General features: G+C 36.2%; 1 protein-coding gene across 4 annotated transcripts in view; it reads right to left on the bottom strand.

Moving 5' to 3' along the window:
- The window catches only part of Prp40 (pre-mRNA processing factor 40), a 434,121-nt gene that overhangs the window by 347,720 nt on the left and 71,729 nt on the right, over positions 1 to 14,672 (bottom strand). For all 4 annotated transcript variants that reach the window (XM_090383606.1, XM_090383605.1, XM_090383604.1 and 1 more), the window contains exons 6-7: positions 13,049 to 13,159; positions 4,000 to 4,120 (exon numbers count right to left, since the gene is read on the bottom strand). In XM_090383606.1, coding sequence (XP_090239732.1) covers positions 4,000 to 4,120; positions 13,049 to 13,159 — 232 coding nt within the window. The remainder of the gene's footprint in view (positions 1 to 3,999; positions 4,121 to 13,048; positions 13,160 to 14,672) is intronic.

Raw genomic sequence — 14,672 nt, forward strand, 5'->3', positions numbered from 1 at the left:
AGTTACAGTTCAGACACAGCAAGAGTTTGTTAAAGTGAAGTCTGACCAATTTGATTGGAAGTTATGATGTGGTCACAAAGGAACTGGATGCAAAAAAAATAATTTTGATATTATATACTTAGATTTTGGGAAAGGTTTTGATACTGTTACACATGAAAGACTACTGTACAAATTGGAGCAGTATGGCATTAAGGGCAAATTGGTGCTATGGATAAAGGAAGATTGAGTGGTGGTGGTGGGGGGAGGAAGGGGGGTTGTTTGTTGTTTGGTTTTTAGGAGCATTAGCAACTAAGGCTATATTGCTCCGGGAATATGCGGTGGTCATTCCATGACCTTTCCGCATCCTCCGTATTTGGTGGTGACGGGCTCGAACCCCGGTCTAATCAAGAAGCGTGTGCTACGCACTGCTGCTCCTTCCCACCTGGCTACGGAGGCGCAAAGAGTAAGGGGGGAGGGAGGGAGGGAGGGAGAGAGAGAGAGAGAGAGAGAGAGAGGTAATCAATGAACACTGGTCTTTGTGGACTAATGTTACTAGTGTGTCCCTCAGTGTTCGGTGTTGGGCCCACTGTTGTTTTCTGTATTTATCAATGATATTGATGAAGGCATATCAGGCTTAATATTGAAGTTTGCAGATGATACAAAGGTTGGCACGGTTGTTAATGGCAGTGTGCTACTGCAACAGGATCTGGAAAAGTTGGGTAGATGGGCTGAGAAGTGGCAACTAAAGTTTAACATCGACAAATGCAAGTACTGCATATGGGTAGCAGTAACCCCAGAGAAATGTACCAACTGGGTGGTGTTACACTCAGGGGTAATGGAGAATGAAAGATCTGGGATAATCATGCAGTCAGATATGAAGTTTTCTGAGCAGTGCTGCCAGAGTACATCATGGGGTCTTGTCAATGATATATAGGTATTTTGCTATCAGGGATAAGGAGGTGACTATCATGCCTTGAGTACTGAATACAGGTCCGGAGGCCTCATTTTATGAAGGCTGCAGAGCTGCTGGAATGAGTATAGAGAATGGTGACGACATTGGTGAGTGGAACAAGGGGTTTCTCTTACCAAGAAAGGTTTAAGTTCTGCAAATTGCAGTATCTGGAGACTAGACACCTGCGAGGTGATCTGAGTGAGGTGTATAAGTCTTTGAATGGTTTGAGCAAGCTCAATGCTGATGGGATTCTTCCTCTTGCTCGGATTATGCACCTGAGGGGACATAAATTCAAATTGAGGAAAGATAGTTGTATAAGAAATGTGCAGAAATTTGCCTTTAGCCAGCAGGTGGTTGATTGCTGGAACAAACTTCCATCTGTCATTGACAGCTTAAATAAATTGAAGGCAGAACTAGACAAAGTTTTGGGGTGAATGGGTGGATGAAATGGGAAAAAAAATTTTTTTTTGGCTGATGCTCTGTAAACTTGCTTTCTTGCATCATATGCCTCTATTAATGCTAATGCTAATAATTGGTGACATTTCCAAATTCAATATTAAATCCTAGCGATAGGATTCAATATGGAATTCAAAATTTGATTCACAACAACAATTTATGTGGTTTAATTAGTCTTTTGCACATTTAATTAATTTATTACGAATAACCACATTTTTCTTTGTCCCATCAGTTTATCTTAATTATTACAGCAAAAGCTATACAGTTCCATTAATAATATATGTGGAAAAGCAATTAGGACTATTTTGTCCAGTTACATGTTTTCTCAGCTAGAACTTAAACTTGGAATTGCAGGTTTCATCCAAACCTGTCACCAAAAGCTTGTTTCAGCTTCTTATGGATTTCTGCTGCTGTATCGTTAAGAAGGAAACAAAACTTGATGCAAGCATGTTGCTCTCTCACATCAGCCATCACAACAATCGCAAACTACACAAAATACACGGCCAAAGAAATGCTCATAAATATTCAATGACTCTATTCAGCCAGGCGCCACGTGGCACACTGATTCATAAAGGATGCATGCAGTGTTACCTAGCACCACAAGTCCGTACTAGACATAGTTCCTGTGCAACATTCAAATTTCAGGAACATTTGGGTAGCATCTCGTATAGTGTAGGCTACAAAAGAGATTAGCTTGGACAATGTTGGGGAAGCTGATGTGACTGATTTACTTCAATTAATAAGGTAAAGATATGACTACCAAAGAACATCTTGAAATCAAAACCAAAGAATACAAGGCAATGTTGAAAAAATGCTAATGTTGCAGTCCCAAAAACTAACAGCAACCACAAACATGTTGGAAGCTTTTATTCATTTAGAATATGAAATGCCATCTTTTCTAAGTATGATGAAGGCATGCAAAGGTGCAGCAGTCGACAGGAACTTAATAAAACATGTATGCTACCAGCAATTGTATAAAAAAAAAAGAAGTGTATGCAGATGTCACTAGGCTCATTTTTTAAATGATTTCAATGCCTGTTCTTGCAAAAAAAAAAAAAAAAAAAAAAAAACAGAAGCTTCATTATCTGATATTAAAATTAATAAAAACAACAACAAAAAAATATTCATACTTTTTTTTAAATCTAAAATTTTCCTTTCTTCCATGATTATAGGCCTGATGGAGATAGTTCAACATTAAATAAACTGATTACCAAAAAAAGTTTCAATCTTCTCTTTTACTATTATTAGGTATACTTTATATTTGTTATATTTATACAAAGTAATTCTACTTCTTTCTCTATTACCGTGTTACATTCTAATAACTATTATATTAAAAATTTACTACTTCATAATTTTTTGAGGAATACATCAAAATGGGAATATAAAAATAAACCATCATTCCCAAGTTTAACTGCAGGTTTAGGGTCCTCAACAGTGGTTGAGGACCCTAAACCTGCAGTTAAGTAAGGTATACCGTCCTTGGTCAGGTCATGGAGGACAGGAATAGGAACAAGGCATTTTAATCATACAATATGTGAAGAGGGAAAAGAATAAATCAGATAGGACCTTTGCCCAGTGGAAATGGCACAACCATAGATGCAGAATATGTTGCTGGTTAGCTGAATAGATACTTGCATTAATTGTCATAGTATAAAGTGCACCCTTTGAGGTGGAGAGAAAGTATTGTTCTAATATACCTAAGCGCTGTATATAATATCTGATACTGATCTTACAGAGGTGAACATAGAGAAAACTAATGAGATTGAAGGTGGGTGCAGCTCCAGATACCAATGGTATGTACTTTGTCACAATGAAAGAGGCTGCAGAGGAATGCACCAAACCTTTAGAGTTAATTATGAGGCCGTTGTTAGATTCAGAGGAAATCCCCTTAGACTACAGAAGTACAAGTTTTTTTTCAATACACGAAGGGTGGGGGAAGGGAGCTAGGAATTAAATAGGTAAATATAGACCAGTTAGTTTAATCTCAGTGGCAGAAAGGTCATAGAGTCCATGGTCAAAGGTGAATTACAGGTTCCACATGGCATAAACTGGAGTGGGTACAAAGAACAGGAGGCAGAGGATTGTAATAATTAGACATTCTCCAGAATGGACTAAGGTTATATGACAGATCTGCAAAGATTCAGTACCAGGACCACATTAGTATCTCATCTTAAATGATATTGACAAGGAAATAATGGGTACAATATTGAAATATGCAGGTGATTTAAAGGTCAGGAGGGTGGTTAACAATGTATGTCATGCTGATCAGAGAAAGGATAGTGCCATTTTAATGGAGCCACTGAGGCAGCATCAACTGTAAGGATTTGGGAATTCTCAGGTTATCATTTGGAGTGTGTCAAAGATGCCTTACAATATCATTCTGGAAAGTTATTCTTAAGTCATCATTTGAAGAATGACATACACTAGGTGCAAAAGAACTGAGAGGTATAAATAAAGAAAGAAACCTGGAAATAGAAAGAGACATAATATAATTAAGCATATCTTAATTTCATATGGAATAAAGAAATGTTTTAAAAAATTGGGATGTAAAATACTAACTAAGGAAGTTCAATGCTAGAGGTTAAAGAAATATTAAATAAACCAATAAGAACCTTTAAGTTCTTCCAGTTCTTTTGGTACACTCCACCTAGACTCCTTTGTTTGGACATTATGATAGTACACTCTCCCTGTATCTGATTTATATTCTTTCCATGGGCATTGCGACAAAAGAAGCTAAAAAAAAAAAAAACAGTAAAATAATATAACAAATAAACCAAGAATACAGGTAGTTCCCAACTTTGAGCTATTTTGTTCCTAGTGCACGCTCGTAAAGCGGGAATTTATTTCCCATAGACAATGTTAAAAACAGGGATATTATGTTCTCACCAATGAAATTTGACTATAGTAATGTTAAATAAAGGTCAACAAAACAACAGTTTATGCTTAAACAATGATTTAGTTATCCAAAGAAATGAAAACATAGCCTTTAAAATCAAGCAAATTATAATAATAAAGAAATTAATGTCATACAAACGTTAAAGAATGCTTGTTCTTCATCATCATCTTCAACCAAATGCACACTTGTTGATGGTTCTTTAATAGTCATTCCTACCATATGTTTGCTTATGATCTCATATTTTGTTTCCAGTGTTATTCCTCTTTGCTGTTTCTTTTTATTAACATCACTCTCCATAGTATTACTTCATCTTTGACAGTATTAATAAGGGGAATAAATATGAAATAATGCAAGACAGTGAAAATGAAGAGACAACCATTCTTTGTAACATGGTAACTGTTTTATATTATGCGAGTCAGTGAGACACTCTCGTCTGCCTGAACAAAAAAACACACTCACAGTAGTACTGTATTGTGTAGCTACGTGCGGGGTTTGAAATGCTGTATTTATGAATGTTTGGCATTTATTTATTGCAATTAATGTTCATATTTTTGATTCTGTTGATACTTTATACTTGAAAAAAAGAACTCATAAACCAGGGAGCTCATAAAGCAATGAAAGCTTGTAAAGTGGGAACTGCCCGAACTTATGATTTATTCAGAGGCTATAAGTAAATATCACTTCCATCTCGGCACACATCACAAAGCTGTGGTTATATCTGAATAACAAGAATAATAAAGAGGGAAAAAAATTCTATTTTATAAAAGAACACATTAGTAGAATACTATCCAAACAATTAAATTGCAACCATAAAATAAGATATATCAAAAAAAAAAAGATTCACTTGATTAAATTCTAACAAATCTTTTGTGCAAGATTATTATTATAACACAGAATTACATTTAGCCTGAAAAGAAACATTCTCTATTTTAATTAATTTGGATTGTGAGAATATAGTTACCCAAAATTGTGTATACAAATGATACAAGATGGCTAGTCATACATAATTAAGCATTTGGTGGATTATACAAAGGTTGGAAGGGTAGTTAATGACCTTCATCAGGGTGCACTACTGCAACAAGATCTAGGAAAATTGGGTTGATGGGCTGACAAATGGCAGTTGAAGTTTAACATTGACAAATGCATATGGATAGCAGTAACCCCAAGGTAACTTATCAACTGTAAGCTACTACACTCAGAGTAATGGAAAATGAAAAAGACCTGGGGGTAGTCAGACATGCTGCCAGTACAGCTCATGAGGGTTTTGTCAATGATATACAGTTCTGGAGGCCTCACTTTAGGAAGGATGTAGATCTGCTGGAACGGGTGCAGAGAATTATTATTATTTGTTTTTTTTTTTTTAGGAGCATTAGCAACTAAGGCCATATTGCTCCGGGATATGCGGTGGTCATTCCCTGACCTTTCCGCATCCTCCATATTTGGTGGTGATGGGCTCAAACCCCAGTCTAATCAAGAAGCGTGTGCTATGCACTGCTGCTCCTTCCAACTGGCTACAGAGGCGTCGGGGGTGCAGAGAAAAGCAATCAGATTGGTGAAGGAAACAAAAGAGTTCTTATCTAGAAAGGCTTCAGTTCTGCAAACTGCAGTGTCTCGAGACCAGGCACCTGTGGGGAGATCTGACTGAGGTGTTTAAAGCCTTGAATGGATTGAGTAAGCTGAATGTTAATGGTATTCTTCCACTTGCTGAGATTACACAAGTGAGGAGACACAAATTCAAGTCTAGAAAGGATGGTTGCAGGATAGGTGTGCAAAGTTTGCCTTCAGCCAGCTGGTGGTTGATTGTTGGAACAGGCTTCCATCTGTTGTTGTGGAAGTGGATGGGTTGAATAAATTCAAGGGAGAGTATAGATGAGTGAATTTTTTTTTGGCTGATGCTATATTAGTTTGCTTCCTTGCATCATTTGCCATTACTACCACTACTACACAAAAATCTGCCTTCCATCAAAACCAAGCAGCTACTGAAACAAGTTGGACAGCATACAGATATTTAAAGAGTAATTTCAAAAGTATTTGGGAAAAAACAGATAAATTATGAAACTTGAAAGACAAACAAAGTTTTTAATGGCAGATGCTATATAAACTCTGCTTCCTTGAAACACCTGACTTTTAATAATAATGTTTACAGAAAAGCCCACTATGACAAAAGAGGAGAGGGGGATCTTTAACCACAAAACACAGAGTCAAGAAAAGCAAATCAAAAAAATGAAAAGTTAATACTGAATTAGTATGGCAGCATAGGTTGTAGTAAAGTAAAAGTTAAATTGGGATGCACTGCAGACCAAATTAGTATGATGAACATGATGAAAACTTATATCAGAAAACAGAGCTAGGAGCAAATATGTATCACTATGGGGTGTTGAAAATTACTGGTGGGTCATTCATAAAGTAGCAGTATATTTCTAGATCGATTAGAAAACTTCTTCAGAGTCAGAGATACCATATGGGTGAACACTATCCTTAATCTTTTTTTTTTTTTTTTACTTAAGATTCACTAACACTAAAAAGTTTTTGTATTAAGAAGACATTAGAAAGGTAGAGATCATAATGTATTAGGTGTGGGACATCTTAAGAGATAAGCGCTGTTAGCAGTGCAGGGAAAGGTTTTAATTTTTCATGAAAAATTAAATGGCCTTGAGCATTATTTCAGTTTTGTTTAATGAAAACAAATAGTGAATTTAACAAGGAAAAAGCTATATAAGAAATGTTCAAAGTAATTTTGGAAGCTACTCATCTTTTTATATATGCAAAGAGTTATTGTTCTAGGCCAAGAACAAACAAATAAAAATGGAATTGATGAAGTCATAAAAGAAAAGAAAGTTGTAAGGGATATATTATCAAAAGGTGCTGAGCATTATAATAGGTACAAATCAATCTGTAACAAAGTTATTTAGGGAGTAAGTCATGCTAAGGCAGACTATGAAAAGACTTTGACAAAGAAGACCAAGGGATATAGTAGAGTTCTTTGTTAACGTTAGAAGGAAGGGAATGAACTATATTGGCTCGCTACAAGATGGCTTTACCACTGACAAATGAAAGGTAATGCATATGGGTGGCAATAATCCCCAGTAACATACCAACTGTGTGGTACTACACTCAGGGTAGTGGAAAATGAAAAGGATATGGGGGTATTTGTGAGGGTCAGATACAAAGTTCTCTAAGCAGTGCAGATAGGCTGCCAAGACGGCTCATGGGGTTTTGTCAATGATATACAGGAATTTTTATAGCAGGGAAAAGGAAGTGATTATTCCATTGTATAAGCAATGGTCAGGTCACATCTTCAGTACTGCATACAGGCTTGAAAGCCTCATTTTAGGAAGGATGTAGAGCTGCTGGAACAAGTACACTTTTGTACAGAAAAGTACAAGAGTACAGAAAAGGGCAAAGAGGCTGGTGAGAAGGACAAAGGGGTGTTCTTACCAAGAAAGACTTCAGTTCTGCAAATTACAGTGTCAGGAGACTAGGCACTTGCAATGTGTCTAAGTAAGGTGTTTAAGGCTTTGAATGGCTTGAGCAAACTCAATTCTGATGGGATTCTTGCTCAGACTTTGCACGAGGGGACATAAATTCAAAATGAGGAAGGATGGTTGTAGAATAGATGTGATGAAGTTTGCCTTCAGCCAATGGGTGGTTGATTGCTGGAACAAACTTCTATCCATTGTTTCGGAAGTAGACAGTTTGAATAAATTCAGGGAAGAACTAGACAAACAATTGGATGGGATGGACGAGTGAATTTCAGTTTTTTTTTTCCATGGCATCAATTGATCATTTGTCACTTCTAATACTTAAAATGGATTGGAAGAGAAGGTAACATGCTTGAATGTGCAAAAAGCATGAGGGGGGATTAGATTATCTTGTATATTAAAGGAAGCAGCTTGGCAGGTTGCCAAGCCCTATCTCTTGTAAAGGTGCCTTCATGAGCTCGGGTGAAGTCCCAAGAGATTGGAGGTGTGCTAATGTCTCTCCAATCTTCCAAGGGTAATAGAAGGTCTTTAAGTTTAACCTGTGGAAGGGAAAAATTAAGTCATGATTAAAGATATAATGCAGGGAGCATTTGTAGAGAAAAATAATTATATTTCATGAAGAAACATAGCATGAGTGGGTTTGTTAAAAGGAAATTGTCTCTAACTAATCAGATAAGCAATTATGAATTTGTCACAAAAGAACTAGGTGTAAAAAAGAATTCTGACAAAGTACACACCTTTACAATCTGTATTCACAAACTTACTATTTGCAAATCAAATTTTCTTTAAATGGTTTTTGAGAATGGCTTTCTTATTGTTCAAATGGCAATATCTGAGTGTACTGATGTGGGATTTACTTAAAAATTTAATTACCATCAGGGGTAAAGGAAAGGGTTTTTGCTTCCATAAAGGTGAGTACAGCGGTCTCAGAAAGTTTTTAAATTCTGTACAGTGGGATCAACTGACGATGTTACTAACAGTAAATTCTAAGTGGGAAGCATTCAAGGAATTAATTGTGGAAGCTACTAAAAGTTTCATACCTATTAAGAAATATTGTTCAAGGTTTAGGCCTAAATGGTTGTCAAATGAACTTGTTATTGTTGTTATTTGGTTTTTAGGATCATTAGCAACTAAGGCCATATTGCTCCGGAATATGCAGTGGTCATTCCCTGACCTTTCCGCATCCTCCGTATTTGGTGGTGAAGGGCTTGAACCCCGGTCTAATCAAGAAGAGTGTGATACGCACTGCTGCTCCTTCCCACCTGGCTACGGAGGCGCCATCTAATGAACTAATGAGACTCGTAACAGAGAAGAAAATGCATATAAATTATCAAGCGACTCAGAAGCCTATGGCAGATATAAGCTAGTCTGTAATCAGGTCACAAAGGAGGTAAGGCAGGCGAAGGCAGATTACGAGAAATCCTTGGCAAAAGATGCTAAGAAAAACAGTAAGGATTTCTTTACTTATATAAACTCTAAAAGGAAGGGGATGAATCTGATTGGTCCACTTGACATCGATGGTTCAACTGTCGATGATCCTGCTCAGATAGCAAACAAACTGAATAAGTATTTTGCATCTACATTCACACATGAGGAATTATTAAGGTTTGAAAATGGCAGAAGGTTATCAAATTGTGGCAGGATACTTAATGATTTTCTAATAACTCAGAGCAAAGTGGAGGAGAAATTGTTGAAGTTAAACATAAGAAAAGCACCTGGGGTGGATAGGATCTATCCAGTTATATTAAAGGCAGTGGCAAAGCAACTAAACAAACCCTTAGCCATAAATTATGAGAGCATCCTTGGACTCAGGGGAGGTTCCCACAGACTGGAGATGTGCAAATGTATCCCTAATTCGCAAAGGGGGATCGAAGGGTGACACGAGTAATTACAGACACCAGTTAGTTTAACTTCTGTTCCGGGTAAAATAATGGAGTCACTGGTTCAAGATGCACTGCAGGATCATCTAGACAAGACTGCAGCAATAATTCAGACACAGCATGGGTTTGTTAAGGGAAAGTCTTGTCTGACAAATTTGATTGGTTATTATGATGTGGTTACAAAGGAACCGGATGCAAAAAATAATTCTGATATCATATATTTGGATTTCAGGAAAGCTTTTGACACTGTTGCGCATGGAAGACTATTGTACAAATTGGAGCAGAATGGTATTAAGGGTATGTTGCTACAATGGATAAAAGGATGATTGAGTGGGAGAAGACAGAGGGTGGTAATGAATGGGTGCTGCTCTTCGTGGACTAATGTTATTAGTGGAGTCCCACAGGGTTCGGTGTTGGGTCCACTGTTGTTTTGTATATTTATCAATGATATTGATGAAGGTATATCAGGCTTAGTGTCGAAGTTTGCAGATGATACAAAGGTTGGCAGGGTTGTTAATGACAGTGTGCTACTGCAACAGAATCTAGATAATTTGGGCAGATGGGCTAAGAAGTGGCAACTGAAGTTTAACCTTGACAAATGCAAAGTACTGCATATGGGTAGAAGTAACCCCAGGGAAACGTACCAACTGTGTGGTACTACACTTAAGGTGGTAGAAAATGAAAAAGACCTGGAAGTAATTGTGCAGTCAGATATGAAGTTTTCTGAGCAATGCAGACAGGCTGCCAAGGCAGGTCATGGGGTTTTGTCAATGATATATAGGAATTTTGCTAGCAGGGAAAAGGAGGTGATTGTCCCTCTGTATAAGGCAATGGTCAGGCCACGCCTTGAGTACTGCGTACAGGTCTGGAGGTCTCATTTTAGGGAGGATGTAGATTTGCTTGAGCGTGTACAGAGAAGGGCAACAAGTTTGGTGAGGGGAATGAAGGGATCCTCTTACCAAGAGAGGCTTAAGTTCTGCAAATTGCAGTGGCTGGAGACTAGGCACCTGCATGGTGATCTGATTGAGGTGTATAAGGCCTTGAATGGGTTGAGCACGCTGAATTCTGATGGGATCCTTCCACTTGTTCAGATTACAAACCTTAAGGGGGCATAATTCAAATTAAGAAAGGACAGATGTTGAATAGATTTGCGGAAATTTGCCTTTAGCCAGCGGGTGGTTAATTGCTGGAACAAACTTCCATCTGTCGTTGTGGAAGTTGATAGGTTGAATAAATTTAAGGAGGAACTGGACAGGCATTTGGAGGGAATGGTGTGATTTTTTTTTTTTTTTTTGGCTGATGCTGCATAAGCTCATACACTTGCTTTCTTGCATCACATGCCACTACTACTACTACTGCTGCTACTATCTCACAAAGTATAAACTTTATTTCTGGAAATTTTATGCAAATGAAAATAACTATACACAGTTACAGCTTCAAAATTATAAATCAGCTAATGCTATTTGGCCTTATTGAAATTGCGAAAAGATGGGATTGTCTCCTTTCATGTTTCCTTGTGGTAAGTAGAATTTAAACTACCTAGTTAATGCAGTAGAGTTATTACTCACAGCAGAATAAATTTTGCATTCACGAGGTGCCTTGATATTGCATTACTTTCAAATAAATGGCGCTACCAAAAGGTTAAACTGCCATTTATTTAAAAAATGAAACACTACTATTACAACAGCCTGTTTCAGATGAGGGATTGTCTGATGAAGGATTTATTGGTCCCTCATTACATACTAGGTATTCTCTTCTAAATAAATGGATGTTAACTTTTTGCCAATGCCATTATTTAAATTCAGTGCAATATCAGGGCAACTAGTTGTAAAGGCAACGTTTATTCTCCTGACTGTGGTAAGACCATTGCATTAACTATGCAGTTTAAGTTCTGCTAGCTACAATAACTCACAAAACGACAATCCTTCCATCTGCATAGAAGTGGATGAAAGTACCTACATTAATGTTGTTTACAAACATTAATGTAGATACTGTGAAATCTACTGTGAAAGCTGTTAAAATGTGCTTCACTACCTAATGAAATTGATCTACTAAAAGCATCTGTCCAAAGCTCTTTAAATTTAAATAAACTTCCAACCTTCGAAAAGATCTTTTTTAAAAGACTGAAGCCAAATAAACTTGACTTCCTTTCATCATCCTTTTATTAATATTTTATATTAACTATTATATATAGTAGTTAATGCAAAACTAGCAACTAAAGTTTTTTTAGAAAAAAGCATATATGCATGTGCCAAAGAATAGTCTGAGGATTTTAAATACAAAAATGTTTTGTTTTGTTGTTATTTGGAGCATCAGCAACTAAGGCCATATTGCTCCGGGATATGCGGTGGTCATTCCCTGACCTTTCCGCATCCTCCGTATTTGGTGGCTCACGGGCTCAAACCCTGGTCTAATCAAGAAGCATGTGCTACGCACTGCTGCTCTGCCCACCTGGCTACGGAGGTGCCTAAATACAAAAAGGAAAAATTAAAGGAAAAAAGGAAAAAATTTTTACATAATTAAAAAAAATTAAAGGAAAAATTAAATTTTTGCAATACAATAAACCCTCAATTTAACAGACTAATAAGGGAGAAGGGTTGTCCGTTAATGCCGAAAGTCAGTTAAATCGTTATTGTTCTTAATGTAAAAAAAAAAAAAAGCTTTAATACAATATACAGTACTGTACAACATAAAATTATGTTGCAACCTGGACTTTGATTTATGAATATCAGAAACAGTTTGCTTTTTTACGCCGTAAATTTCACAAACACATGCTACAGAGACGCCTTGTTCTAATTTCTCAATTAGGTCTAATTTCTGTGCCACATTTAAGTTCACACGCTTTCTTTTAACTCCTCTATCACTTGATGCCATTTTAAATTGTAAGGATTGCAAAATTATTTAATAAAGTCAAAATTCAGAAATCACAGAAGCACTCTGTATACAACCCGACCACACGATAGCTTGAGGCAGACTAAGACCGAAATAAAGCGAGTCGGTAGACCTGCAGTTTAGAGTCCTGAGTCACATTCAGCTCGCAAGTCACCGCCTGCTCTTATCTGTTATCTGTAATCTGGGAAAACAGCTATTTGAACATGTTTTCAGAAAGAATAAAAAAACAAATTTTCTGAATTTGATTATAAAAATAAAAGTAGGTAATTATCAAAACAATAATGGAAATAGGTAATTATTATTAATTTTTAATTAATAATAACACTGAAGTTTTGTATAACCTAAAAAAAATAATATGGTCGAGATTAATATGTCCATTACTGTATTATTATTTGTCCGGTCCGTTAAATCGAGGGTTTACTGTATGTTGATTTTGCAAACTCAATAAAATATAAATTGAAGATATTTTAAAAACACATTTATTTTATTACTTAAAATTTTTATTTCTGACCTCTGCATGTGTTTTTAACTCATCCGGCTTCTCCCAGCTTGACTGCTTTGTTAGATGGTTGTAGTAATATGTTCTTCCATCAGGAGCTTTATGTTCAGTCCAATTACATTTCTTTAAAATTAAACAAAAACAAAAAATACTTAATATATGTTTATATTTAAAACACTGCATTTATATTGAAATTTATATCCATATTTAAATTTTTTTTTTTTTATTTTAAAAAATTTGTATTCAAAGCATTACAAATAAACAATAATGAAATACAGTAAACCCCCGCTATTCGCGGGGGTTACGTTCCTGAGAAATGTTGCGAATACTGAGTTACGGCTCCCATAGTAATAAAGGGGTTCCGTTCCAAAGTATGAAATATATAAGAAAAACTAGTCTAAAATTTTGTCTATGTATGTATTATATGTACCTTCATAATATGACTATGTACATAGACAGTACATAGTGAAATGCAAGCATATGGCATCGAAATGAAAATAAGAAACAATTAAATATTAAATGTAATAAAATGCCTTTGCTAGCAAAAAAATTTATCCCGCCAGTGCTATCACCAGTTTCGCTAAAGTGTTGATAAGGAGTTTTGCCTTTACACGAATGATGAGTGAACTTAACAGAATTTTATTTCGAGTTCGGTCTTCTATCCAGATTTAAAGCTTTTTCCATTTTTTCTAATTTAACATCATGAGTTACAGAGCAAATTTTCGAAGCAATTAGCGCGTTTTCACGGACACTATGGCGGATTTTTTCTTCCGATTTTTTGATTGATCGTACCGTTGACTCGTTGATTTTATAATGTTTTGCCACTGAGGAGACAATTTCACCATTAGAAATTTTGTCTAATAACTCAATTTTATTCACTAATGTCATCACCTTCTTTGATCTTTTCACATTTCCCTTGTTATTCGTAGCCATATTTTTGTAAGGGTTAGAAAGAACTTGTCCACAATAAAGTCACATTCTTCCGTTAACACACTGGAAAAGTCTGTTTTACACTGCAAAACAGTAGAGTTATCATTTTTGTAAGCATATCGATTTATAAAGTGATAAATTTATAAGCATATAAATTAAAAGCAAACGACCAAACCTTCCATGACAAGCGCATAATACATACTGAACAAGGATTAGCCAGAAACATCCACACTTGCGATTTTGTCACCCCTCTCCCCCCCACCCACTGAGTGCTGTTTTGACCAGGAAAGATAATTTTAGCCACGCCCATGCTTTTTTATGGCAGAAAATATTCACGGCGCTTTAAAATTCACATGTTTTTTTTTTGTTTCATTTTATATTAAATCGGCGATCGCGAATACGCGAAACCGCGAATAGCGGGGGTTTACTGTACTCATATTTAATCAAAATTCTTCTAAAACATATTCTGAGGACTTTGTTCTCACAATTTAGTCTTAACATGGTAAAAATGGCATTAGTCTTAACAGACCCAACCAAAAAATATCTGTTGCATGTTTATCACAAGCTCAAAATTAGTACCTTTTCTTCCTAAGTATACACAAATTTTTAGATCAGTAGTTTTTTAAATGATGTGTGCTGTTTATGCAGAATTATTAAATGAAATGTGCTGACTTGTTTCCACTGTTGCTGCCTGCTTTGCATTGCT

Source organism: Mastigoproctus giganteus, chromosome 10 (genome assembly GCF_048544385.1).
Source record: "Mastigoproctus giganteus isolate SK-2022 chromosome 10, ASM4854438v1, whole genome shotgun sequence".
Classification (NCBI taxonomy): Eukaryota; Metazoa; Arthropoda; class Arachnida; order Uropygi; family Thelyphonidae; genus Mastigoproctus; species Mastigoproctus giganteus.